The 26,295-nt window shown below is 47.9% G+C and overlaps 1 protein-coding gene across 8 annotated transcripts in view; it reads right to left on the bottom strand.

Annotated features, from left to right (window-relative positions):
• The window catches only part of LOC105890071 (microtubule-associated protein 4), a 99,773-nt gene that overhangs the window by 6,116 nt on the left and 67,362 nt on the right, over positions 1-26,295 (bottom strand). For 5 of the 8 annotated variants that reach the window (XM_042710302.1, XM_042710303.1, XM_031583491.2 and 2 more), the window contains 9 exons: positions 12,978-13,822; positions 12,246-12,494; positions 9,569-9,749; positions 9,186-9,233; positions 7,551-7,831; positions 5,567-5,617; positions 3,309-3,401; positions 2,116-2,197; positions 1,865-1,971 (listed from right to left, as the gene is read on the bottom strand). In XM_042710302.1, coding sequence (XP_042566236.1) covers positions 1,865-1,971; positions 2,116-2,197; positions 3,309-3,401; positions 5,567-5,617; positions 7,551-7,831; positions 9,186-9,233; positions 9,569-9,749; positions 12,246-12,494; positions 12,978-13,822 — 1,937 coding nt within the window. The remainder of the gene's footprint in view (positions 1-1,864; positions 1,972-2,115; positions 2,198-3,308; positions 3,402-5,566; positions 5,618-7,550; positions 7,832-9,185; positions 9,234-9,568; positions 9,750-12,245; positions 12,495-12,977; positions 13,823-26,295) is intronic. The other 3 variants (XM_042710304.1, XM_042710306.1, XM_042710307.1) reach the window with 3 other exon arrangements.

Genomic DNA, 26,295 nt, shown 5'->3' with positions numbered 1-26,295 from the left:
TGTGAAGGAGCTCCTCGTGTGGTGAGTGGTTTCCACCTTAAACAAGAATGTGAAGGCAAACACAACCAACATGGGAGACAGAAGCAAATGAAAGCTGATGAGGGCCACTGACATTTTGATAGCACTTAACTTGAACGGCACCACACAACACTTGACCTACCAATTCTCGGAGAATGCCTCGGGCTGGAGATATGGCATCATCCATGACAGGCATGTGCCGTTGATATGTTAATTTACGATGAAGGGTTCAAGTGAAGTGCTACCAATATGTCCCACATTAAAAAGCAGTAGCAGCTGTGCTTTTGTGCATATGTTGGATCCCAATCATGTCAGAGCTGCTGACACGAGCTGATGCAATGATACTTTATGTTTGCCTTTGATTATTTATGTTTTTATGTGTGTGTAATAGTGCATGTCACCCACTGGAGTAGTTTATCTGACGAGGACAAATCCAGTCCATAACTTTACTCATAAACTGTAATGCACACTTCCTCTTTGACAGAGAATCCTCATAAATACCCAATGTCATTTGCTCTACAACCTTTAATTGATGAGTAAAAGTTTACATTAGCCTTGTCAAATTTCAGGGCTGTATTCATTGTGAATATTTTAGCTTGAGATGCCTTATTGTCTAAGGCCAAAACTGCCTAAAATGGCCAGGCTTTGCTTGCAGAAGCCCAAATGTACAGCCAAGGCCTGAGCTGCCAAACACAGATTGCTTGTTTGCATCTAAGGTCTATGTGCAAATGATATGGGTGTGTGCACTTTTTCATGACGCAGCCATGGAGACAGTGGTCTTGGGACAGATGAGCTCGCATAGGCTGAGGGGTCAGGTGACATCGCAATGGGCTGCCTGTCCACTGTAGAATGTTCACAGCTGGGGTCCCCAATCAGAGAGTGGCAGGTAGAGAACAGTGTCACATGGGACACCAGGACACATCAATGGAGAGCCTCCCCTGTCCTTATTTCTCTGCTTTTCATCGGGGCAGCCATTTTCACCCCACCAAATAGTTTAGCAGTACATAAGACATTATCTATGATTTAAACCATTTGCTTTTGTTCCAAACTAAAACAAGTGTGGACCACAGTGTCTTTCTACCGCTCCATATCACCACAACGTTTGGGTTGCACCTGCCAGTTGACAGACAGGGTCAATTCTCACACTTTTTCATTCAGAGACAAACACAGTTGCTGTAGGACTTTAAAGAATGACACATCAAAGAGACAAAGAGAATGCTTTGAACATGTTGAGAGCTATGAAAAAAGTGAAGAAACAAACCATGTGAGCAAAGTAAAGAAAAACAAAATTATCTGACATCTTTAATATACAAAACCAATGCTTGGACTATCTCTGATAGAATATTTTATATATGCTGTCCCTATATTATTATATATTCCCATGTTCCATGTATCCAGTTATATTCATGAATCATTTTGGTTCTTGCATAGTTCTTTTGTTTAGGATTCATAAGATCAATTTACCACCACAAAACAGGGCACACATCTGCTTGAATCTTTTAGACTCACACACACATTAACAGTGCATACAAAATGTGCGTGTGTGACAGACTGAACAGCTTAGAAAAAAAAGGCAACAAGCAGTTTACTTTGTCTTCATGAAAAATCCTATGTCCATGATATTTGTGTGGGCCTTTCAAATTATACTGACTGATGAATTGCTGTCAATAGAGTGCCCTCTTGTGGTGGTCACTCGTACTGCAAAAGACTCACCACAATAACTTACCAAAAACAATAGTCCCCCCACGGAACCAGCATGGTACTGAGTCTTTCAGAGACTATATTATAGTTTCAATAGCGGTGGAGGTGAGGTATGCAGTAATCAGGTCTTCTGCTGTTGCCTCACCTTAACGTTGCCACCACCAGGTTCGTGCTTGACGTTTTCCATGGAGCCCACTTTGGGCTGGCCCTTGATGGACATCTTGTGAGACTCAATCTTCACATCTCCGCCTCCTAAAACACAGAGGTGGTCATTCACTGCCCTCAATATGAGCAAAACCACACACAAACAGTGATGGGAACATGCGTTTATTCAACACACCACCCATATACATACACACACACACACACACAAATCAAACAAACATGGCTTCTCACCTGGCTTGTGCTTCATGTTGGCCTTGGAACCACATTTTGAGGTCACCTTACTCAAATCAACTTTCTTAGTCAGGATGTGGACCTGCAAACGTGAACATGTACATAACAGTGCTGAATAAAGACCTGTTTATGGAAGAGGAGTCTGGAACATGCACAGGCTGCCTTCATAATAAACCATATCAAATGGTACATCTAATACATCCACATGCATACACGCAGATTGACAGACACAGACACACACACACCCACAAACACACTCACTCACTCACTCACTCAGTAACACATGCACACACACACACACACACATACAAACACACTCACTCACTCACTCAGTAACACACACACACACGCACACACACACACACACACACACACACACACACACACACACACACACACACACACACACACACACACACACACACACACACACACACACACACACACAGACAGACAGACAGACAGACAGACAGACAGACAGACAGAAAGACACGCATGCACACACACACAAACACAGACACACACAGACAGACAGACAGACACAGACAGACAGACACACACACTATTAAAGTGGACTCAAGGAAAGGGAGTGTTTCCAAGAGTGTGTGCCTTTAGCAGTGTGTTTACACAGAGTTGAGATAAATGAGGATGACAGAGAGAGAGGCGCTTTGCTCTTAGAGAGAAAGATCGAAAGGCAGAGACAGAGAGCGTCTCAGGCAGTTGGAAGGATCTGTTGAACTCGGAGATGTACACACTCAACCGTGTGAAGAACCAAACCAAGAGTTACTGAAGCACGTTCATCCGCTGCGCCCTTCCAATCTATGCACCGCTCCTGCAACTGGCCACTGAGAGCCACCATAACGGCTCTAACGTGCATTAGCCTGGACACCAACTGGCCACTGAGAGCCACCATAACGGCTCTGACGTGCATTAGCCAGGACACCAACTGGCCACTGAGAGCCACCATAACGGCTCTAACGTGCATTAGCCAGGACACCAACTGGCCACTGAGAGCCATCATAACGGCTCTAACGTGCATTAGCCAGGACACCAACTGTGTCTCCTCTGCAAATGAAAACTGATGGGAGCCTTAAAATGATGCGACGCGGTGCGGAGCCTAGCAACCAAGTGGTCTCCATAGCGACAGCTCGATGGGCAGCATGCATTCTGAGTGGTTTTGGCACAGTACTTACGTTCCCTCCCCCAGGGACATGCTTGATATTGTCCTTGGAGCCCAAGCGAGAGGTGACGTGGCTGTAGTCCACCTTTTTGGAGACTATCTGAACCTACAACACAGCACCATGGCGCCATGGAGAAGGGGCAGCACGAGGAGGGGAGGGGGGAGGAGGTCAGGGGTCACCAGGTTAAGTGGGGGTGGGGGGGTGGAGAGGAGAGAGGTAAGACAGAGAGCAGAAGCATCTACAGGCTTTACTTTCCTAGGCAACTCACACTGCTGCACATTCAAGCCATTCAACCAACACTATTAGTACAATAGTACAACTATTAGTGGATTTAGTCTTAGACACCCCATCTATGTACACCAGACAGATTGAGGTTAACTCTAATATCTTACACACTACTTATACATACAGTACTAATGTATTATAAGTTGAGTAAAGATTGGTGAATGTTGTTGTATGAGTATGTCCAGAGTTTGCAAGTGTTAACCCCTAAACTGAAGCTCAATGCATATACATTTATATGATCTATAAATGTTTTCTAGCATCCCTGTTCACATGTACATTTTAAAAGTTGTTTAAAATTACATTTTTTCTTTTAAAATTCAATTTAATATTTTCTTTTTTTCATATGGACAAACTCACAACATAGCACTCAAGGTGACTTTACTTCAAGAACAATGTAAAACTCCATCATTAGTACCCAAGACTAACCCCCATAGAAACATACAGTAAACATCGATTAAACAGACAGTGCCATTAGTCATTAGTAATCACATAGTTACATAGTTAAACTGAGGTTAACCAACAACCACTCTCAACAAGCTATCAACCACACACACACACACACACACACACACACACACACACACACACACACACACACACACACACACACGTGCGCATAGACATAAAGCAGTGTTAGCCTACAGGTTGACAAGCCAGAAGACAGCCATCAGCCCTTGTGTGGTTATTTTGTGGTTTGGAGAGTAATTAGGGTGACTGAAGGCAGAAGCTCTGTTGACAGACAGCCAACCTGAGAGCTCAACACAAAAACTCCCTCTTGTGGCCATGGGCTACATTGCAGGATCACAGCATCTCACCCACTGCTTTGTATTCCCACATATAGTTGAGCCCACTCTGAATGTCATACAAGATGAGTGAGGAAAACTTCTCATTTAAGCTACACATTTGACAAGCAAGCCAGAAAATACCAATAAGGCTACTATGTTCCAGCCTTCACTTTTCAGTTGTCTATAATTAGCATTTTCAGGGATCAGATAAGAAACCGAATACACCACAATATGCTGTACTGATGGCTGTTCTGGTCAATCTGCCCAGACTACGGCTGATCCTGGAACAGTCCTGGGCTGGATCTAGGCATGGTCTTCACCACCAGAACTGAGCCTAGTCTGCTCCAGGATCAGCTGGTAACTGGGTCTGCATCCACGTCTCAAAAAGGTTTGGAGATTAGCGCTGTAAGCTACGCAGATTACTCTACAGTTTTGGTGAGTACGTTTCCATTCCAAAAGTGGTCACCATGCCTTTCGGTAAGGGCAGCAAAAGTGATTGGCCAGGGGGAACAACCACCAAAACAGGCAGAGAAGCTCTAAGAGATACTTTCTAGTCGACACTGAGAAATTCATGAAGTCGTTTAGCGTCATATTTGGCAACGGCAAAGGTCAAATAAACTGCAGGAAGCTCGTCATGCTAAAGACCGCTATACTGGAGTCATGCATCAGAGCATAAAAGAATGCATTAAGAAATTCTCAAGTCCATCTTCACACTGTGTATCCATCCATGGGTCTTTATGAATGTATGTGTGCGGGTGTGTGTGTGTGTGTGTACACTTGTGTGTGTGTGTGTGTGTGTGTGTGTGTGTGTGTGTGTGTGTGTGTGTGTATGTTTGTATGAGTGTATTAGAATGTATGGCAGCATTGATGGAGTTTAAGCCATGGACTTAAGTAGTGGTCTTGAAGGATGTGTAAAATATGTCTGGGACAAATAGGAAACACTGATAGAGAGAGAGATCAGGACAGGATGAAGTGAAGAGAAAGCTGTCAACAATAAACAAAGAGGACAGTTCAAGAGAGACACAGAGAGACAGAGACAATGAGTGCAATAACCTGAAATACAGGGACAGAGAGAGAGAGGGATAGAGTAAGGAGATAGGGATAGAGAAAGAGAGAGAGAGAGAGAGAGAGAGAGAGAGGGAGGCACAGGAAGAATGAGGAGAGAGCGGACAGTGGGTGAATGTAATGGGATGAACTCACTTTGCCCTGGCTTGTATCTTTGGAGTCGGTCTTGCTGTGAGATGCTGACACCTGGAGAGACATCCCCCCCCCACCAAGGTTATTACAGCACAGTGCGGTGCAGCTGGGGGGGGGGGGGGGGGCTGGGGGGGTCTAGGGTGGCACTAGAGGTCAATTCACTATCATGCTTTTGTACCTGGCAGAAATACACACCCTTCATATTTCACTTATTATCAGGGAGGCAGGGGAAGGAGTGTGTGTGTGTGTGTGTGTGTGTGTGTGTGTGTGTGTGTGTGTGTGTGTGTGTGTGTGTGTGTGTGTATGCCTCGAGGGAGAGGGGTGTGATGTGTGATGATCTTCTCAGGTTTTGGGGGAAGAATTACCACTTTGTCAGAAGGACTCAGAAGGTCCACTGTGGTTGAACCTTCATGATTCTGAATCAATTTACGCTGTGCACGTAACACACCCTGATCCTCCACATGTGCTAACTGCTAGCCCATATGTTCATTTAACTGGTAGTCTACATGTTCATTTAACGGCTAGTACATGTTCATTTAACTGCTAGTATATATGTTCATTTAACTGCTAGTCTATATGTTCATTTAACTGCTAGTCCATATGTTCATTTAACGGCTAGTCCATATGATCATTTAACGGCTAGTCTATATGTTCATTTAAGGGCTGGAACACATGTCCATTTACTGGCTAATACACATTTTCATTTAACGTCTAGTCCATATGTTCATTTAACGTCTAGTTCATATGTTCATTTAACGTCTAGTTCATATGTTCATTTAACGGCTAGTCTATATGTTCATTTAACGTCTAGAACACATGCTCATTTAACGGCAAGCACATGAGTTAATTTGATCTTGTTCATTTGTTTGTGTTCATCTTTATCGACCCTCTCTCATGATGTCTCCAGTGGTGTTCAGCAGCCATGTTAGACAGACTGTAAGGGTGCTATTCAAACACACACACACACACACACACACACACACACACACACACACACACACACACACACACACACAGACACACACACGCATGTGTGTGTTAGACTCACAGAGAAGACCTTAGCCAGGAGAAACAGAGTGTGAAGTGAGGAGTGAGGAGGAGATGGACAGAAAGAGAGATGACCGATGAACATAAGGGAACGAGTGCAGTGAGAAAGAGTTGGAAAAAAGACAAATGCAGTGATCTAGGTAAAGACTGACAGGCATTCCTTCATTAATTTAATTCAGCATTCCAGGGTGCTTTTCCTCTACTGTGGGAAGGAAATTAAGAGTAGCCGGGGAAGCTGAAGTGTTCAGTAACGGTGAGGAGAGCCACGTGTCAGTGATCAGGATCAGCTGACTAGGAGCAATCACCCAGGACAGGAGCAGGGAGAGTCAGTAGGAAAGCATCCACGGCTTCATGCAACTATCATCATACTACACACACACTGCCATTCACAGGGGCTGCAAAGAGCTCATCAGGAGGAGAACGCAGGTCACGAGCTCACGATAGAGCACTAACCTATGGATTAACATTGAAAGTGTGCAGCTCATGATAGAGCACTAGCCTATGGATTAACATTGAAAGTGTGCAGTATTGACATGATTGAAGCTATTCAAAAATAGAAGTCTTAGTGGTAGTGAGTGTCTAGATACTGTCCACCAGCGGCGATATTTTTGATTTAGTCATGTCGTCATTGTCTTTATTCAGCTTCACTTCCTTACATACCTTCTACATGTTTGAGCATATTCAGCTAATTTACTGCTGTGTCACTTTACTGTCCAAAGCAGGACACAAAGTCATGTCGTCACTGTCAAATGAATTCAATAGTTACCTGCAGAATGCTAGACAACACAGCTGTGAGTGTTGAGAGGGTTAGAAAGGTTAAAGAATAAAAAGGCTTCCTGTAGTCTTCCCTTCTACTTCCTTGGCACCTGAATATCTACTTTAAGGGAGCAAGTGTGTAAGTGTGTGGGACAGGACGAGCCCACCGTGTCTGCGATCTTACCTTTCCACCCCCTGGCTGGTGCTTCAAGTTATCCGTGGAGCCGACCTTGGAGCGGGCGCTGCGGGCGTCGGCGGTAGCTGGGCGGGTTTTGGCCGCGACGCTGGCGGTCGACGTGGTGGCGCTGCTGGGGCGGGGGACGCGGGGCACGGGGGGCTTCCTCTCGGGCACCGTGGTGGGGGGGCCACTGGGGGTGGCACTGGAGGGCCTGGTGGTGGTGGGGCGAGGGCGAGCCGCTGCCCCAATGCTGGTGCTTGTCGAGAGCCGTGAAGTAGGCTTGGTGTCTGGAGACGGAAGAGTGTGTGAGGTGAGAACAAGGGTTTGCGTGCCTGTGTGTGTCTGGTGAGAGAGAGAGAGAGAGCATATGTGTATGTGTGTGTGTGTGTGTGTGTGTGTGTTAGTGTGTGTGTGTGGTGAGAAAGAGAGAGAGAGTAAATGTGTATGTGTATGTGTGTGTGTGTGTGTGTGTGTGTGTGTGTGTGTGTGTGTGTGTGTGTGTGTGTATGAGAGAGAGTGGGAGTGGGAATGAGACAGTCAAAACCTGAATGAAATGGCACCATCCTTATCTAAGCCAAGAGTAAACAGAACCCCAAACAATCAGTCTAGAGCCCCAGCACTCATTAGTCTCAGAGCCTCCCATCAGCCATGAAATTACCTCTGATCAAAGCCATCTTCTGCCAAACAACTCCACAACAACAACAACACAAAACTAAAGCTCTCTTTGATGCTTTCCCCAAAAGATTTATCAGAAAATATACACAATCAGGAAACTGGCAATGAGTAGAGCAACGAGCAATGAGCAAAGTTTGCCGCGCAAGAACTAAAGCTAATTTAACAAGTTGGCTAATTTAATACTCTGAGCAACATCCTAAGTGCAAACACGGGTGGGTCAGCGCAATGCTCCCACACGCCACACAATAGCTTTAGTTCATGCCCTCAGACTTCAAATTTATGCTATACATATATTTCTTTCAAGCTGTCATCTACAACAGGCTCAGATGAATGCTCCTATTCTTCAGTTTCTGAGTCTATCCTGTCACGGATGCCTCAGCTGGAACACAGGAGTAATGTTGTTGCTGACCGTCTCAGAATCAGAACATTCAGCAACGTTCTCTCAGTCGTTTTAACAGCCAAATCCCTCCAGCGAGAGGAAATCCGGTCAGTGGTCATGGGAAGGCGGAAGGATTTATGGCTGGCATTGCTGCTGGTTTTCAACCGGCGTGGCGACAGCAGAGGCCTCAGTGACATGTGTTGAGTAGCCTGAGTCAGAGCTCACAGAGGAGGATTATCCCTCTCAGGACAGGACAGAACAGGCCTGCTGCTCCTCCTGCTCTCCCCTCATCTCTAACACACTTCCTCATCCAGCACTAGTCAGAGGCAATGGCTTACTCCGCATTCGGGATTCAGGAATATTACCGCATTAACCTTTCACTGGCAGTCCTGGGACTGGACTGGAAACATCAAACTGATGAGGTGGACATTCATTTAAAAAACAGGTAGACATTCAGCAGTCCAGGGGCCAATGGCTGATGGGGCTTAAAGATGGTTTTGGGGAATTGTTGTGTGTGTGTGACTGGCGTTAACACTGGAGGTAGATGAGTGAAATGAACACAGAGGAGAGGGGGACTGCCTCACTACCTGAGGTCTTCTTCTTCTCTTCTCCAGGTTTGCTCTCAGCCTTCGCTACTGAAGAGAGGAAGAGAGAAATTAAGATATGGGGGGGGGGGGGGCAGGGCAAACAGAGACAGGTGAGACACACAGAGATGTTCCTGAAGTTTATTATGTACAGGGTAAGACACATTTATATGTTCCTGATCTAGTTGAATTCAGAAGTGTGGATTGTGACTAAATCAAAAAGTGCCCTAGATTAAGTACCTAAAGCAACTCCTCTCTTTTGTCTGATGTGTGTGGTGACATGAATGTTTATGAATAAAGTGTCATGACATGAATCCATGAATGTCTTCTGAAAGTCTGTCTTCATCACACCGTGTACGGACACAGACCGAAGGTTTGAAACTCACCCATGGAGCGCCGTGCTGTCGGAGCGCTCGCTGTGGTGCGGGCTGAGAGTGACGTGCGGGTTGCCGTGGTAGTTTTGCTGGTTGCCGTGGCAGTGGTGGTGCCGTTTTTAGTGGCTGTGGAGCGGGCTGCGGGGGTGGCAGTACTCGCCTTTGGCACCAGGGGGCGCTTCTCTGTGGGTACCTGGTTAGGGGGGGGGAAGATGGCGTGACTAAGTGACACAAAACTAAGTGGAGAGAAGAGACCCTGGATGAAGACAGGAGATGATAAGGACGTTGAGAGTTGGACATGTTTCTGTCATAAATGGCAACACATGGTAAGGGATTCCCATCATCCCTGAGGACAGTAGACCCTGGTTCTGATCGCGCTCAGATCTGGCCTTGATCCGGAACAGTCCGAGCCAATCACCACCAAGGATTCCATCACAAGGGCTGAGTGGTTTTGTAAGTCTTCAAAATTACGTACTGAACTTTGGCCTTTCATTGGCTTACATACATTCAATTCTCTGAACAAGCGATTCTAAAACTTACGGTTGAAAATGAGTGTTAGTGAAAGATGAATCAGAGGACCTAGTGCATTTTTTACTGCACTACCACATGCTTCCACTAGATGGTTGTAACAGCTCAGTTATGCTTAGGTCAGATCATTCTCATTAAATGGGTTAATTAGTTCATTAACAGATGAAGTATCAAGTAATTTTTCTAAGAAGGTTATGGTTACAGCTGAGTTTAGGTTTACAGTTTGCCAGTGAATCTAATTTTCCTATAAAAATTTAAAAAATAAGAGGTAATTTTGAAAACGAAACTGGAGGGGTAAAACGGCAACATTTAATTCTTCCTGGTCCTTCAAAGGTATAGCTCTCCCTGCTTCACCAGTCCATGAAACTAAGTGGCGTTTTTTAATTCTTTCCTTTTTGAGAAGGTTGCCCCTGGCTACAGGGTGGTGTTGCCATGGAGCTGTAATGTGAGAGAGGCGTGAGGCGTAAGGGAGACTAGAAACCTATATTCTGTTGACGCTGGCTTCAGATGCCCCAACGCCTGAGGAAAAGTCTCTCTCTTTCTGTCCCTCTTTCTCTCTCACTCTCTCTCTCTCCTGTGCTCCTGTCACCAGTGACCTCGGCTTAGCCTCTGAAACAGACTTCATCAGACCTCCTTACACTCATTCCAGATAGATAGAAAGTAGAGACCATAGAGAGCTGAGACCCCACATCAGACATGGTGGCTGATGGGACAGAGGAGGGCAACCCTCAGGCAAGGCTGGGAATTTGGGTAGTCTCCTGTTAGCCGCTGATGAATGAGGTCAGGCCTCACATCCCTCCAGATTCCTCCACCCCTGTCTGCTCATGCCCTCTCCTTTCTCTTATCTCTCTCCTTTCTCTTATCTCTGAGGTAACTTTCAACTGTCTCTCTCTCTCTCTCTCCCTACTCTCCTCTCTCTGAGGTAGCTTTCAACTGTCTCTCTCTCTCCACTTTCCTCTCTCTGAGGTAGCTTTCAACTGTCTCTCTCTTTCTCTCCCCTCTCTAAGGTAGCTTTAAACTGTCTCTCTCTCTCTCCACTCTCCTCTCTCTGAGGTAACTTTCAACTGTCTCTCTCTCTCTCTCTCTCTCTCCCTACTCTCCTCTCTCTGAGGTAGCTTTAAACTCTCTCTCTCTCCACTCTCCTCTCTCTGAGGTAACTTTAAACTCTCTCTCTCTCTCCACCCTCCTCTCTCTGAGGTAACTTTAAACTCTCTCTCTCTCCACTCTCCTCTCTCTGAGGTAACTTTCAACTGTCTCTCTCTCTCTCTCTCTCCCTACTCTCCTCTCTCTGAGGTAGCTTTAAACTCTCTCTCTCTCCACCCTCCTCTCTCTGAGGTAACTTTAAACTCTCTCTCTCTCCACTCTCCTCTCTCTGAGGTAGCTTTAAACTGTGACCCTCTCTCTCTCCCCACTCTCCTCTATCTGAGCTAGCTTTAAACTGTCTCTCTTTCTCTCCACTCGTCTCTTTTTCACTTTTCTCATCCCTCCTGCTCTCCTCTCTTTTTTCAATGTCATTGTTGCTCTCACCTCATCTAACCTCTCAACTATTTAATTCCTCCCCATGTGTATTTTACCTTCTCTCATATACAGTACCTCCTCTCCTCTCCTCTCCTCTCCTCTCCTCTCTCCCTCCTCTGCTGTGTTGAGTTTAAGCCTCTAACCTGCCACTCAGCACCCTGTTGGCTGAGAGCTTAATGCCTGCCAGGTTTAGCAGTGCAGCACAGCACGGCGCAGCGCAGCTCCCAGTGCTGCCCAGATTACAGAGAGGCAGGCAGGGCTTTCACTTTCTCCTCAGATTAGGGAAAGAGAGAGACGGAGAGACAGAGAAAGAGAGAGGGAGAAAGAAAGAGGGAGAGAGAGAGAAGCTGAGGTAGACTGAAGATAAGGCGCTGCCTTTTCTGCTTTTCTGTTGTGCTAAAGTTCTGCTATGGTTTGCTGAAGCCTGTATTTTTATGTTTGGTTTAAAAAGCTTATGTGGCACACATTTGGCTAATAACACAAAAGAAGTAAAAAAAAAATATGATGCAACATGCATTCAAACCTGGAAACTGGGCCTGACAGGAAGTACACAAAAGGAGAGGAGACATGCAACCACCAGCGCCGTCCTGGTGGACAGTCAGGGTAAGGCGGTGGATATCGTGCGAGGGAGGGGAGGACTCACCTTGGGCTTGACCTCCCTGGCAGCTGTGGAGGACATGGAGGTGGAGGTGGGGGGTCGGGTGGTGGCGGATGAGAGGCGCTTTGGGGCTGTGGAGGGGGTGGGTGCCTTAGGCACCAGGTTTTTTTTACTGAGGGTGGAGGCTGTGGTGGTGGAGGCTGTGGTCGGACGTTTGGGGGCGGCTGCAGCAGACAACGCCACCGAGCTCGGCCGAGGCTTGGCGGAGCCCGGTTTGGTCGCCCCGGCAACGAGCTGCATGGCAGGACAGAACACCGGACGGATGGAGGGAGCAAAGGATGAACGAAAGAGTAAAGGAAACGAAAAAGAACACAAAACCACAGCGGCACACATGACAACAGCAACAAAGGAGAAGCCAAAGCAGCATTATTTAACAGTTCCATGAGGAACGCAAGCCATTAATCCACTCACTGAGGGGAAATACCACAATTTACATAAACCATCAATACCTGCGGGAGGGTGACTTTTAGCTTTTAGTTTAGTCAGAAAGGTTATAGGCTGATTAAAAGGAGTCATTTCAGAAATCACACCGGTGACCGAGCGATTATCCTGATTGCTAAAGGACGTTAAAACTGAGATGGCACTATGGGTTTGAAAATCATTTTCAGCCTTTGGATACGTTGACGTAGAGCAGGAGCACAAGCAGTTGTGCATGGGGGAGAAAAGAGGGCAAGTCCTCTTCCCTGTGGAAAGAAAGAAGCCGTGTGATAGGCCTACCTTGGTCTTCTTGTCTGGGCTGGTGGGGTCCTTGCTTGGTGTAGCGCTGGTCACTGCTGGTTTAGCTGCAGGTTTTTTGGCCTTGTCGATTTTGTCGTTCTTCTCCACTTTGGCAGTCTTCTTCTCGGGACTCTCTTTCTTTTCGGCCTTCTCAGCCTTGATCAGCTTATCCTCCTGTTCCTTTTTCTCCGTCTTGGCTGGGGTTGGGGCTTTGTCTTTTTCAGCTCTCTGTTCCTCCTCTTTCTTCTCCACCTTTTCTTCCTTCTTGTCTTCCTTTACTTCTTTTTTCTCCTCTTTCTTCTCTTCTTTCTTATCTTCTTTCTTCTCTTCTTTCTTTTCCACTTTCTCCTCCTTCTTGTCGTCTGTTTTCGGAGTCACCTCTACCTTCTCCACTTCATGTTTCTCTGGCTTGAGCTCAACTTTTTCAACGTTTTCCATCTTGTCTGTTTCTTTATCCTTCTTAGCCTTGTCAGTTCCTTTCGCCTTGTCAGCCAGGTCCACCTTTTCAACCTTATCAGCTTCCTTGGGTTTTTCACATTGATCTTTTATTTCGGTCTTTTCAACCTTCTGGGGCGTTTCGGTTTTGTCCGTCTTTGCCTTTAGTTCGGTGGGCTCGATTTTGTCCTTTTCTTTGTGCTCGTCTTTCTCTGCCTTCTCGGCTTTATCCACTTTACCGTCCTTATCCATTTTGTCGAGATTCTCCGCCTTTCCAAACATGTCCATCTTCTCGGTTTTCTCCAGGTTGTCTTTCGGCTCTGCCTTGTCAGTCTTCTCCACTTTATCAAACACGTCAAAGTCGTCAAACGTTTGGAATCCGTCCATCTTGTCAGGCTTGTCTGTTTTCACTGTGAATAGGGGAAAAAGAAGGAAAAGCAGAGAAAGAGAGGAAAAAGACAATAAGAAAATATAGCTTCTGACCTGTCCAGGCACCTATCATCAAACAGCACACTGCATGGTAGCGTGTGCACCAGATTTACAAAAAGTGACTAGCTCCTGATTTTCTAGTCGTGACCTGCACAAGGATGAAACCAGACTGATTGCCGAAAGAGATATTTGTAATTGAGTTACAATACGAGGCAAACATTTAAGCTGTGAATAGGATGCAGACTTGTCCTTCTGTACAAGAGGCGTTTAGGAATAATCATCGATCCTTGCAGAGATTACATCATTTAGTAGGTCAGAGAAAAAATGCCCTTCTCCAAACGGTCAGCTAGGATTACTCTGCCACATGACAGGGCCAGGGTGACACAGGGACAGTGCACGCTCTAGTGGAGGCACAGATTCATGCACACACATAGACGCACAACTCCATATGCACACACACACACACCTCCATACATGCACACACACACACACATACACATACACACACAACTGCATATGCACACACACACACAGACACACACCTCCATACCTGCACACACACATATGCAAATATGCACACCCACACGCACAGACACCTTTTCCCAATATGACAGAAAAATTACTTGAACTGCACAACACTTTGCAGGCTATATATTCTTGTATGCATGACTAAATGTTTGTGTGTGTGTATGCGAGTCCCCTAATGGTATCTAAACTACAATAAATTATATTATATGCTATATTATTCCTGTGTATTATATCCTATATTGTTCCTGTGTATTATTTCATTATATTATATCCTATATTATTCCCATGTAATTCCCACATCAGTAAAGTCTCTTAGTGGAATCTCCTGACTCTCACTGATAAGCACCCTGCTGAAGGTCACATGGTGAAGGTCACATGATGATCTGCTGCCTGACTGGGCAATCAGATAGACTCGCTGAACCCTTACAGGCTGTCCCCATACACACATACATACACTTACACACATACATACACTCACACAGACACACTTAGACACAAACACATTTCTATTTTGACACTCCCCTCTACAGCTCTTCAGGGTCCGTTACAGCCCCACTGGGGAGCTGAAAGAGTGCGGGCCATCTGGAAGGTACCCTGCCCTGAACCAGATGTTGGGTCCGTAAGGCTCCTTCACAGAACCTTCCGTGCCCTTCAGAAAGAGCCACACACACACACACACACACACACACACACACACACACACACACACACACACACACTCCTCGCAATCACTGTGCCCCGGCAGAGAGACATAATGAACATAATGCTATAATGAGAGTGCGTGGCAGTGCACAAAAGATGCAATCAAGAGATTACAAGCCTATTCATTCACTCCAAGGATCACTTAGAGTAGGCCTATTTATTAATTTCATACATGATTCCGTACTTCCATACAAAAGAGCAAGGGGAAACAAGGCTGCGCTGCAAGCCTAGAATAGCACAAAAAAATTAAAAAAATCACAGATCACAGTTTATTTTCATTGACCAAATATGAGTGTCCGAGGGATCAATGTGCTGTTAAGAGATCAATGAGAATATTCTGCCCTTTTTGCTGTATTTGCCCATCACTGCAGTAAAGGGTTATCACATGTTCACCCAGAGCTCTATCTAATGGAGAGAGTGAGTCAGTCTAATTGATCAGGGACAGTTTCTCTCTCGCCTCATCCATTTCATGCTCTCCGCCATGTCACTGTCGTTTCACTCTCAGTAAAGCTTCACGTTTGCAAGAACACTGCGGCTCCAGAACATTCTTGACTCTCATTGTAAAAGAAAAATGACATTAGCATTGCAAAACCTCTTAGTGTACCAGTATCAAAGATTATCTGGCAATCTGGCACACACACATCCAAACGTAACACACATAAATCTGACAATCCACACACATCCAAACGTAACACTCCGAAATCTGACAATCCACACACATCCAAACGTAACACACAGAAATCTGACAATCCACACACATCCAAACGTAACACAGAAATCTGGCACACACACATCCTAACGTAACACACAGAAATCTGGCACACACACATCCAAACGTAACACACAGAAACCTGACAGGAATCCCCCATACAGTCCTTGGCTTCCCTCTTTCAGGTCTTCAGGTCCGCTGCCATGAGCTGAGGAGCCTTTCAGTTAAGGCCCTTCATCTCTCTGACCTCTGACCCCATCCTAACATGCAGCCCAGTCCCATAATGGGCTCCAAATCCCAAGAACACAAATGAGCGCAGGGACTGGGGCCACGCGCCGCGCTGTGTGCTTCTCAGAGTATGTCACAGCGTAACGAGATACGAAATGAAGGCTGAAATATGGAGGCAGCTGACGGCCGCTTTCTTCTCTTCTCCTCTCCTCCCCTCCCCTCCCCTCCCCTCTCATCTCCTCTCCTCTCCTCTCCTCTCCAGAATCTCCTCAACAGAATCAGGCGGATATGATCATCAACATGATCATGAGCAGGCGATACAGCCCAGCGCTATCCTGATGTGTGCCCAAAACGCATCAAACAAAACAATCCCCTTTCATCTGTGTAGAGCACTTCCACTTGCAGGAAAACAAAACAACGTGCCACAACCCAACACACAAGGATTTTGGTAGTGGATTTGGGGGTGGGGGTGTGCATGGGAGATGGAGGGGACACTTTGGGTTGGAGAGACACCTGGTTCCTTTCTATGGTCATAGGTGTGTGCACAAGCTCTCCTGATCTATGGTAAGCGCCAGAGGAGGCTCTTTCATTGAGGAAACGGAGGAAGAACCTCCCCAAACTTTTTGAGAATTAATTTTTTTAATTGAACTGACTAAACTCCTTTAAAAATGCAGTTTGATATCAGTATTTAATACTATGCACATCACAATTCGTTTCCCTGAATTAAAATAATATTAGCACCCCCTATCGTAACCAGAAATGATTGCACGGAGTGCCGTCCTCCCTTTTGCCCCTATTAAGATCAATGTATTCGGTCTCTGATACTGGCGGCTCGTGGGGCTCATTCACTTACATTGCCCAGGGGAGGAAAGACCTCCCTAGCGTCTGAGTCTGCGCCAACATCGCTTAACCAATAAACAACGGATTTGGCGTTGGAGAGAGGGGATTACACATTAAGAGCGAAAGAAGTTACCCGGCTCGACTCTGCTGTAGGTAGGATATCGATAGAACTTCAACCTTGGATTGTTGTAGAAATATTGCAAATAAAGAGATGTGCAATGGAGAACGAAGACATTGTACATGTTTTATTGAATAAACCGTTAGTATGAAAACAACAGGGAGACCACTTCCAAAAATTCAAGTCACTAAACCCAGTGGTAAAACCGCTGCCGTTAATGCTAACTGGTATGCGAAATACTCATGGCTCACTGGTACAATTACTAACAATCGGCTATACTGCTGGCCCTGTTCATGGGTAAATCACACACATGGTCTGTAAATGGATTCGCCGACATTAAAAATTTGGACAGGGCAACAAAACGTCATGATAAATGCCAAGACCACGTTGGTGCAGCAATTCGGTTGTCCTTGCTAGGCACCATGCCAATTGATCAGGTCGTGGATGAGGGTGTGCGGTTGCAAATCGCGCACCACAATGCTAAAGTGCGCCAAAATAGGGAGGTTTTGAAGAGACTTATTTATGCAACTGCCTATCTAGGCATGCAAGAATTGTTCTTGTTCAGCTGACATTCAAAATGGAAATTGTTAATGAATGTTTCAGAACGCGATGTGTTTCGTATCTATTCTAATTAGCCTACGTTGTCACTTGGGCATTGGCCTCATATTAGGCTACTTAGTGAATGATTCAGAGCATGATGCATTTTAAATGGCATCACTTTCGGTCTTGTGTCTTAATTTTTCTTAAAACAATTGCAGCTGAAAATAAAATTAGTCAAATAATAACCAATAGCTTCAGTAATTGAGGGAGGAAATAGGCCCAATGATAGGCCCAGAATTTTGTATTTAGTTTTTCAAATCAAGAGTAGGCCTGATTTGACTAATTGGCTTTGCATCCTTTCCTTCTGGCCTTGTCTAGTCCAGACATGCTGTCCACCAGCTTTCAAAGTACAATTGTGCCACACTGGTGGCTTTGTATCAATTTTATCCCTGCCTACTATTTTGTACTGTAGTTCACAAAAACACCCTGAAACAACTTGTATCTCACATACTTATGCCACCAACAGAATAAGCAGGCCAATGGCAACCAAGCGCGCAGTCCTTCCTCCCTCACTTTAAAAACCACCAGCCGCCACTGGTAAGCGCAGAGGGTGGAGTTTTCAGTGGAAGCAGCACAGACACGGGCAGCCAAGAACATGCATGCAGGGAAAAAGTATTCTCAAGCAAATAATGCAACTGTAAGACCATCAAAACCATCACCAACAATTATAACGAAAGCTATGATAGGCAGAAAACTACTGACCTGTTGCAGAATTAAACACTGAAGTCTATTCAAGCATCATATGTTGACAGCTGATCATTTGCCAACATCAACTGAAATCTGATCTCTTAATTAGAGCAGACAGATCCGATTGAATAACAGTCTCTCAGAGTGGATTTACTGAAACAAGCCGTCACTTGATTTGCTCAAGGTCGAAGACGTACACAACATAATTAATCCCACCACAATCAAAGGTCTCTTCAACGGAGAGAGAACCTGTGGGAAAATTGGTGTTTACCCTGTTTCAGCACATTCAGCTGTCAGGAGAGGAAACAACAGGCCTGACTTCACTCGCTTACTACCAACTTACAACACAACAAACCTACCTTCACTCGCTTATTACAGACTAGAAAAACAACAAGCCTACCTTAACTCGCTTACTACAGACTAGCAAAACAACAAGCCTACCTTCACTTGCTTACTACCGACTAGCAAAACACCGTGACGATGGGAGGGGGGAGCAATTTTTTTATTTTTTGTCAAGGTGGGGTCTGCCATGGAAAGTTTGGGATGTTGGATGCAAACAGGAAGGTCTATTCTGAAAAACTGCAAGCATCACTCACAAGCAAGACACAACAGGCTAATAGCTGTATCGCTCCATTGACAAAAGGTTGACGTTGATATGTAAGTGATGATGTGAAATAGCACCTTGCCAGAGGCAAACTGTGAAAGCCCTTCATTAGGGGGAACACCCTGGTGATAAATCAGCTCGACAGGTGTCTGAATCCTGGGTAACTCTGCCTGCTGATGGAATATATGACCAATAATGCATAGTCCGCTGGTCAGTATAGGAACATATTTCCGGACGGGGTGAAAAGCACTCCGACGCCCAGCGGATTCATGAATCAGGCTTAAATGGTGCCAAGGGGTGGATTTAAGTGTCTGGGTTAGATATAGGCAGAGAGAAGGCTAGACTGGATAAAGACAATGATCAGAAGGACAGGTACAGCTGTATTTTAGTGACCCTCTGTGGGTGCATACCTGAAACGCAGGTGAAATGATGGCTGTTTTAACAGACTGAGGCGTGTCTGTGGTAAACAATAGTAATAGATGGTTACTATGACAGAAGGCCACTCCATGGTGTTGAGATAACAAACTGTTGGGAAATGAGAGGACGTTGAGAGGAGGTTGAGCAAATGAAAGCTTTTGAGCTCTGACACCATTTCAGCTCTGAAACTCTGAAACTAACAGATCGGGATTTGTTTACAAACCTGATTTTGAGAATACAATCAGGTGGAAAGGACAAAAACATAAATACATAATTATAGCTTGTGATTTCCATGCACTGTCTAGCTCCCCCTTATTTAGCATTTTGTTGTGATTGATAAGATAATTCAACGACTCTTCTGTCACGCATCTCCAGCCACAATAGAAATTTCAACAGTTTTCTAAAGACTACACAGCTAGCAATGTCTTCTACCAGCTTATCGTTGAAGGTTCCTTATCGCAGTTCACTGCGATATAACACAATGGTACATGACGTCATGTCATGGCTACAAATCGAAGCATTTATCTATTCACGCCTGAAAGGCCGCGAGATCTGTCAGCGCGCGCTCCTGGCCCCGCCTGCCAGGAGTACTATAATACCATTACGCGCGCCCAGATCTGCCTCTTTTGAAACTTCGCAAGACGGAGTGAACATCTCTGAGTATATCTCAAACGCTTACCACAGTCAAAAGAGTTTTGTGTGCTTTCGCTCTCTACGGGTTGGTGAGTTATCGGGTTCCTTAACCCTCACTAGCTCAGGGCGCCACGAAATTCATTGGCTTAATTTCATTTTGAAAGTAGTTGCTGCTATCCTTGCTGCCTGGCTGGCTAAGTCTCTGACTAGCCTGCTAGCTTGCTAACAACGTGTTCGTTGCAGATAGTGTGCTTGTGTTTTAACATTCTTCTCTACTTTCAGATTGATAAAAGATGGCCAGACACTACCCCGACTGCGGTCACGTCCGTCCCAAGGGCGACTGCCACCGTCGGTGCGTGACCTGCCTAGGCAGGGACCACGCGGAGGGCGCCTTCTCAGGCGAAGCCCCTGTCTGTACCATCTGTGCTAGCCTCCCGCTAGCTAAGGCTACCAGGCGCCTTGCGTTCTGGAAGCGCAAAGACGCCGAGGAGGCGGCACTAGTTCCATCCGGGGCTGACGCCCCCGTAGGAATGAGTGCGTCTTCAGCCTTGGACTTGGTGAGCGTGAGCAGTCGCCCTGCGGCGGCAGCTCCGCTCCCAGGTCTCTCCCCGTCTCCGCCGCCTGTCAGCCCTGGGGCTGCGGGCAGCGAGGCTGAGGAGCTTCAACCAAGCGGTGTCCAGGCAATCCCCCACGATGCGCTCAAGCTGGACACCAGCCTGGATGATGATAGTCTGCTAGACTTCTCCGATGGGCACAGCTCAATCGCGGAAGCAATGCAGACGAGCCATGACGTCAGGTTGCGGGTGGAGACACCTCCTACCTCGTCTCGGCTCCTGGGCCAGCAGCTCCACGAGGTTGCGCTGAGAGCAGCCAGCTGCCTCAGGCTCCCTCTCCCTCCCCCTCCCAGTGTGCGGTCCTCGCTGCTGGACGGGGAGTTCTATGCTGGCCCCACCACGTCAGTTCCCTCCAGCATCCCCTTCTTTGAGGAGGTGCACGAGGAACTGCAGGCGACATGGGCGATACCCTACTCGGGCCGAGCCCCGGTGCCGGGGTTCGCGCCCTACATGCAGCTCCACATGGCTAAGGAGAGGGGCTACCTCTCCTTTCCTCAGGTGGAGGATGCAGTAGCGGGCTACCTCTCGCCCGCATCCCCCACGATGCGTCTCGGCCAGAAGCCTCTCCTGCCCACGCGGGTGGGCAGACACCAGGCTCAGCTGGCAGAGAAGTCCTACTTGGCTGCAGGGCAGGCTGCCTGCACGACCAATACGGCTGCATTGCTACAGCGCTACCAGGCAAAGCTCCTGACTGAGCTTGCCTTGTCGCTGGGGGAAGATCACCCGTCTGTGGCAGAACTCCGTCGCGCGACGGATCTGTCGCTCAGACTAACTCGGTGCACGGCACAGGCACTGGGGAGGGTGATGGGTGCCGCGGTGGCTACCAGAGGTCTCTGTGGCTATCACTGGCTAAGCTGTCAGACAGAGAAAAAGCACCACTCCTCGACGCCCCGGTCTCTGTCCAGGGCGCCTTCGGGGAAGCAGTGGTCACAATGGCTGCCAAGTTCGAAGAACAGCAGAAGAGCAGAGAGGTATTCCAGGCTTGGATGCCTCGCTCTAGTGGCGCGGGTGAGACGTCCTCCTCAGGACACACCACACCCGCACCGGGCTGGAAGAGAAGCGGGTTCCGCTCGCCAGCGCCTCCAGCAAAGGTATCCACCTGGCGAGGCTGGCAGAGACATCCCTTCCGCCCTCCAGCGCAGCCTGCAGCACAACAACCAGCTGCGCGCCCTGCCCAGGGCGCAGCCCAGGCTCCGCGGCAGCACTCCGCTCGCCGCGGGCGAGGCAGAGGGAGACCTCAGGCTCCCTGACCATGACAGTCAGCCACTCGTCACACAGGGGGGAGCGGTGGAGCCCACACCGCCTCCAAAGAAATCAGCCCGTCGCTCACATGCGGAAATCATGTCCAGCACGGTAAGCAGGTTTTCACAAGCACCACAATCATATGTCCTAACTCCTGTCCCAGATGGCGCAGTGCCCAGACATGCTTGTGCAACTCCCCCCGCGATGCACACAGTGCAATCGCGCCCCCAAATTTTTTTCGAAAACATGAGGGGGCAGCCCCAGATCTCGTCCCCCTCCCTAGGCGGAGTGGGTGTAGATCTAGGCTTAGTCTCATTGACCATGAGCGGGTTAGTCCCCGACAAATTCAACTCAGAGCACAACCTCCCTGGTTGTGCAGAAAGTTGGCGCGCATGCGCAGTGTCACCATGGGTGCTAAAGACGGTCTCAAAGGGTTACGTTCTGCAATTCGCCCGTTCCCCTCCGCCTTTCAGCAGAGTAATACAGTCTGTGATACAGCGAGAACAGTCTCACTTCCTACGGGAAGAGATTGTCTCCCTGCTCAGAAAAAAAAGGCCATAAGCAGAGTTCGCCCCATTACGTCTACGCGGCTTACGCGTGTACAACTATTTGGACGACTGGTTAATTGCTTCCCATTCAAAAGCTGCAGCAGTGCAGGATGGCCATCTAGTGGTGGCACACCTGTATCGACTGGGTTTTGTTGTAAACAGAGAGAAAAGCGTTCTCTGCCCCAGGCAAGTTACGCATTTTCTGGGTATGATCTTAGACTCCACCTCCATGGAGGTCAGGCTGTCTCAAGAACGGATAAGTGCCATCAAAGCATGCGTGCGCCAGTTCCGACGGGGACAGTCAGTCTCGTCGATGCGCTGCCAACGCCTGTTAGGAATGATGGCGTCGGCCGCTATAGCGCTCCCGTTAGGGATGTTGCGTATGCGGCCATTCCAAATATGGTACCTGTCTATGAAGCTCAACGCAGTCACAGACAGGCATCGCAGAGTAGTGGTGTCCTCCAGATGCAGGAAAGCCCTGGCGATCTGGAGAACCCCCTGGTTTCTCGCCGCGTCAGGCACTATGGGCATAGTGTCGCGTCGCGTGGTGGTGACCACAGACGCTTCCACCAAAGGCTGGGGAGCGGTCTGTGAAGGGAGAGGCGTGAACGGTCCCTGGTCTGTGACAGAAGCCGTGTCTCACATAAATGTGTTAGAGCTGCGAACAGTAGTCCTAGCTCTACAACACTTTCTGCCCAGGCTGAGTGGTCAGCATGTACTAGTGAGGACGGACAACACTGCGACCTTGGCGTATATAAATCGCCAGGGCGGAGTGCGCTCCCCGTCATTACACCATTGGGCGACTCGCCTGCTCCTGTGGGCAGCGAGGCACGTCCTGTCCCTCAGGGCAGTTCATATACCAGGCCACCTCAACTACGGTGCAGACCTGTTATCGAGGGGCGATCCTCGAGCAGCAGACTGGTGCCTTCACCCACAAGTGATAGGTCAGATCTGGGTGCGTTTTTTCAAGGCGCAGGTGGACCTGTTCGCGAACAGGCAGAACACCTGCTGCCCGCTCTGGTTCTCGCTAGGGGGCGACGATCCCCCACTAGGCATAGACGTGCTGGGCCACCAGTGGCCAGCCCTACCCCTATATGCTTTTCCCCCGATCCCGCTCCTCCAGCAGGTGCTGTGCAGGATTGCGGGCGAGGGCAGGGAATTGATATTGATAGCCCCCCACTGGCCCAACCAGCCGTGGGTGGCAGATCTGGTCAATATGTCAGTGCAGCAGCCTTGGGAGCTGCCTCTACGGAGAGACCTCCTAACGCAGGCGCACAGGACGGTGTGGCACCCCCATCCGGAGTGGTGGCGTCTCAAAGCCTGGCACCTGAAAGGTGCAGGCTCATAGCGTCAGGCTTGTCGGACACGGTGGTGGCTACAATACAGAGTGCCCGAGCTGTATCAACACGGGCTCTGTATACGCTGAAGTGGCGCAGTTTTGAGCAGTGGTGTGCTGCGCGTCAGCACGACCCCATTAACTGCGCGCTGGGCGTTATTCTCGAATTCCTACAGCAGTTGTTTGATGAGGGGAAGGCGGCTTCTACTCTCAAAGTGTACATGGCTGCCATTTCAGCCTGCCACGCAGGCATTAATGGCAGTTCTCCTGGCAGTCACCCGCTAGCGTCACGCTTTATGGCGGGGGTGAGACGGCTCAGGGTGCCAGAGAGACACCTCATACCCTCTTGGGATCTGCTAGTGGTGTTACGTGGTCTCACAGGGCCTCCGTTCTAGCCCCTGGAGACAGTGGACATAAAGTTTGTCTCTTTAAAGACTGCGCTGCTGCTGGCGTTAACGTCAGCAAAACGCGTTGGTGACATGCAAGCCCTGTCAGTCAGGCCATCGTGCCTTCAGTTCTCGATCGCTGGTGACAGAGTGGTTATGCGACCTAATGCTGCTTACACACCTAAAGTGGTGGTAACCCCATTCCGCAATCAGGTGATTGAATTAGCAGTTTTCTCGCCTCCTCCTTTTGCGTCAGCAGAGGAGGAACGTTTGAATAAACTCTGTCCAGTGCGCGCTCTCCGCTGTTACGCAGAGCGCACTAGAGCTTTCAGACAGTCAGATCAGCTATTCGTGTGCTTCGGTGCACGCGCAAAAGGCAGACCTCTATCAAAACCGAGCCTCTCCCGTTGGATAGTAGAGGCTATCGTGTTGTCTTATAAGAGCTTGTCTTTAGATCCCCCGGAGAAGTTGCATGCGCACTCTACGCGGGGGGTCTCGTCTTCCTGGGCCTTACTAAAGGGCGTCTCAGTGGAAGATATTTGCAAAGCTGCAAGCTGGAGTTCTCGCCACACTTTCATTAGATTCTATATGTTAGATGTGGCTGAACCTAGTTTTCTTCATAGCGTTCTGCGGGCAAGCGATCTCTGAATCCCTTGGCCTGAGAACGATAGATATGATAAGTGTGTTCATTAGTGTCTACATGTTATGTTGCACATGAAACATCCCAGGGTTTTCTTACGGGCGCAGGATCACGGATCCCTGTCGCCTATGATAAAGGTGGCCCTGTTAAATTCTTGGTGTTCTGCAGGCGAGCGATCTCTGAATCCCCTGACCTGAGAACGATGTATATGATAAGTGTGTTCATCGGTGTCTACATGTTTGTCGCACATGAAACACTCCAGGGTGGTTTCCTACAGGCGCAGGATCGCGATCCTTGCCGCCTATGACAAAGGTTGCCCTGTTAATATGTTCACCGCCAGCGGCCGTATGAACCTCTATGAGGGCAAAGGCTTCAGTAGAGCTGGTGTGTGTAATTGGCTGCCACTGTATTATCACGCGGGAATGTATAGGGTCCCATTGTGTTATATCGCAGTGAACTGCGATAAAGAACGTCTCGGTTACTTACGTAACCTCGGTTCCTTAAGCAGGAACCAGATATAACAAGGTTGGCGTGTACAGTGTTACCTTGGATTGATTGTCTTGCTCAGTTTCTTTCCAAGGCAGATCTGGGCGCGCGTAATGGTATTATAGTACTCCTGGCAGGCGGGGCCAGGAGCGCGCGCTGACAGATCTCGCGGCCTTTCAGGCGTGAATAGATAAATGCTTCGATTTGTAGCCATGACATGACGTCATGTACCATTGTGTTATATCTGGTTCCTGCTTAAGGAACCGAGGTTACGTAAGTAACCGAGACGTTTTTCAAAATAGCACTGAAATGGTTGTGGTGCAACCTCCTTCCATTTCAATTGCGCTACACTTCACAGAAAAATCCCTCGGAAGGGCCTTCAGTGTTGCCTATGAGTTCCAAGCAACATGGATCCCTCCTAATGAAAATGAAGCAGAAAGCAACTCGGCAGGGTAATTACTGGAAATACGAGCCATTGTGCTCCTCCACAATAGCCTGTCAGCCACTCATCTCCCTGCTAAGCTCCTGAAATGCCAGTGTGCAGGGTCCACACAAACACACACACACACCCACACGCACATATACGCGCACATCCAAGAGCACATACACCACAACAAAAGCTCATTCCATTCTGCTACTTCAGAAGATCAATGCACATGGCAATCACTAATCTTGCAGCGAGTGGATGGTGGGCTCCATGGACAGGCTTCAGCATCATCTGTTATGGTATAGCCACTCCAGCGTCTTTCGTCTCATCTCACTGAGCTACAGGTGTTACGGTATAGCCACTCCAGCGTCTTTCGTCTCATCTCACTGAGCTACAGGTGTTACGGTATAGCCACTCCAGCGTCTTTCGTCTCATCTCACTGAGCTACAGGTGTTACGGTATAGCCACTCCAGCGTCTTTCGTCTCATCTCACTGAGCTACAGGTGTTACGGTATAGCCACTCCAGTGTCTTTCGTCTCATCTCACTGAGCTACAGGTGTTACGGTATAGCCACTCCAGTGTCTTTTGTCTCATCTCACTGAGCTACAGACCATCTATAAGGGACATTTGCACTTCATGGACAGGGCCTTCAGTCTACAGCAACAACATATGATTTGTTTTCCTCTCTCTCTCTCTCTCTCTCTCGCTT

The sequence above is a fragment of the Clupea harengus genome, chromosome 17, assembly GCF_900700415.2.
Source record: "Clupea harengus chromosome 17, Ch_v2.0.2, whole genome shotgun sequence".
Classification (NCBI taxonomy): Eukaryota; Metazoa; Chordata; class Actinopteri; order Clupeiformes; family Clupeidae; genus Clupea; species Clupea harengus.
The sequence above is the reverse complement of the archived record's forward strand: the minus strand, read 5'-3'. Positions and strand labels throughout refer to the sequence as shown.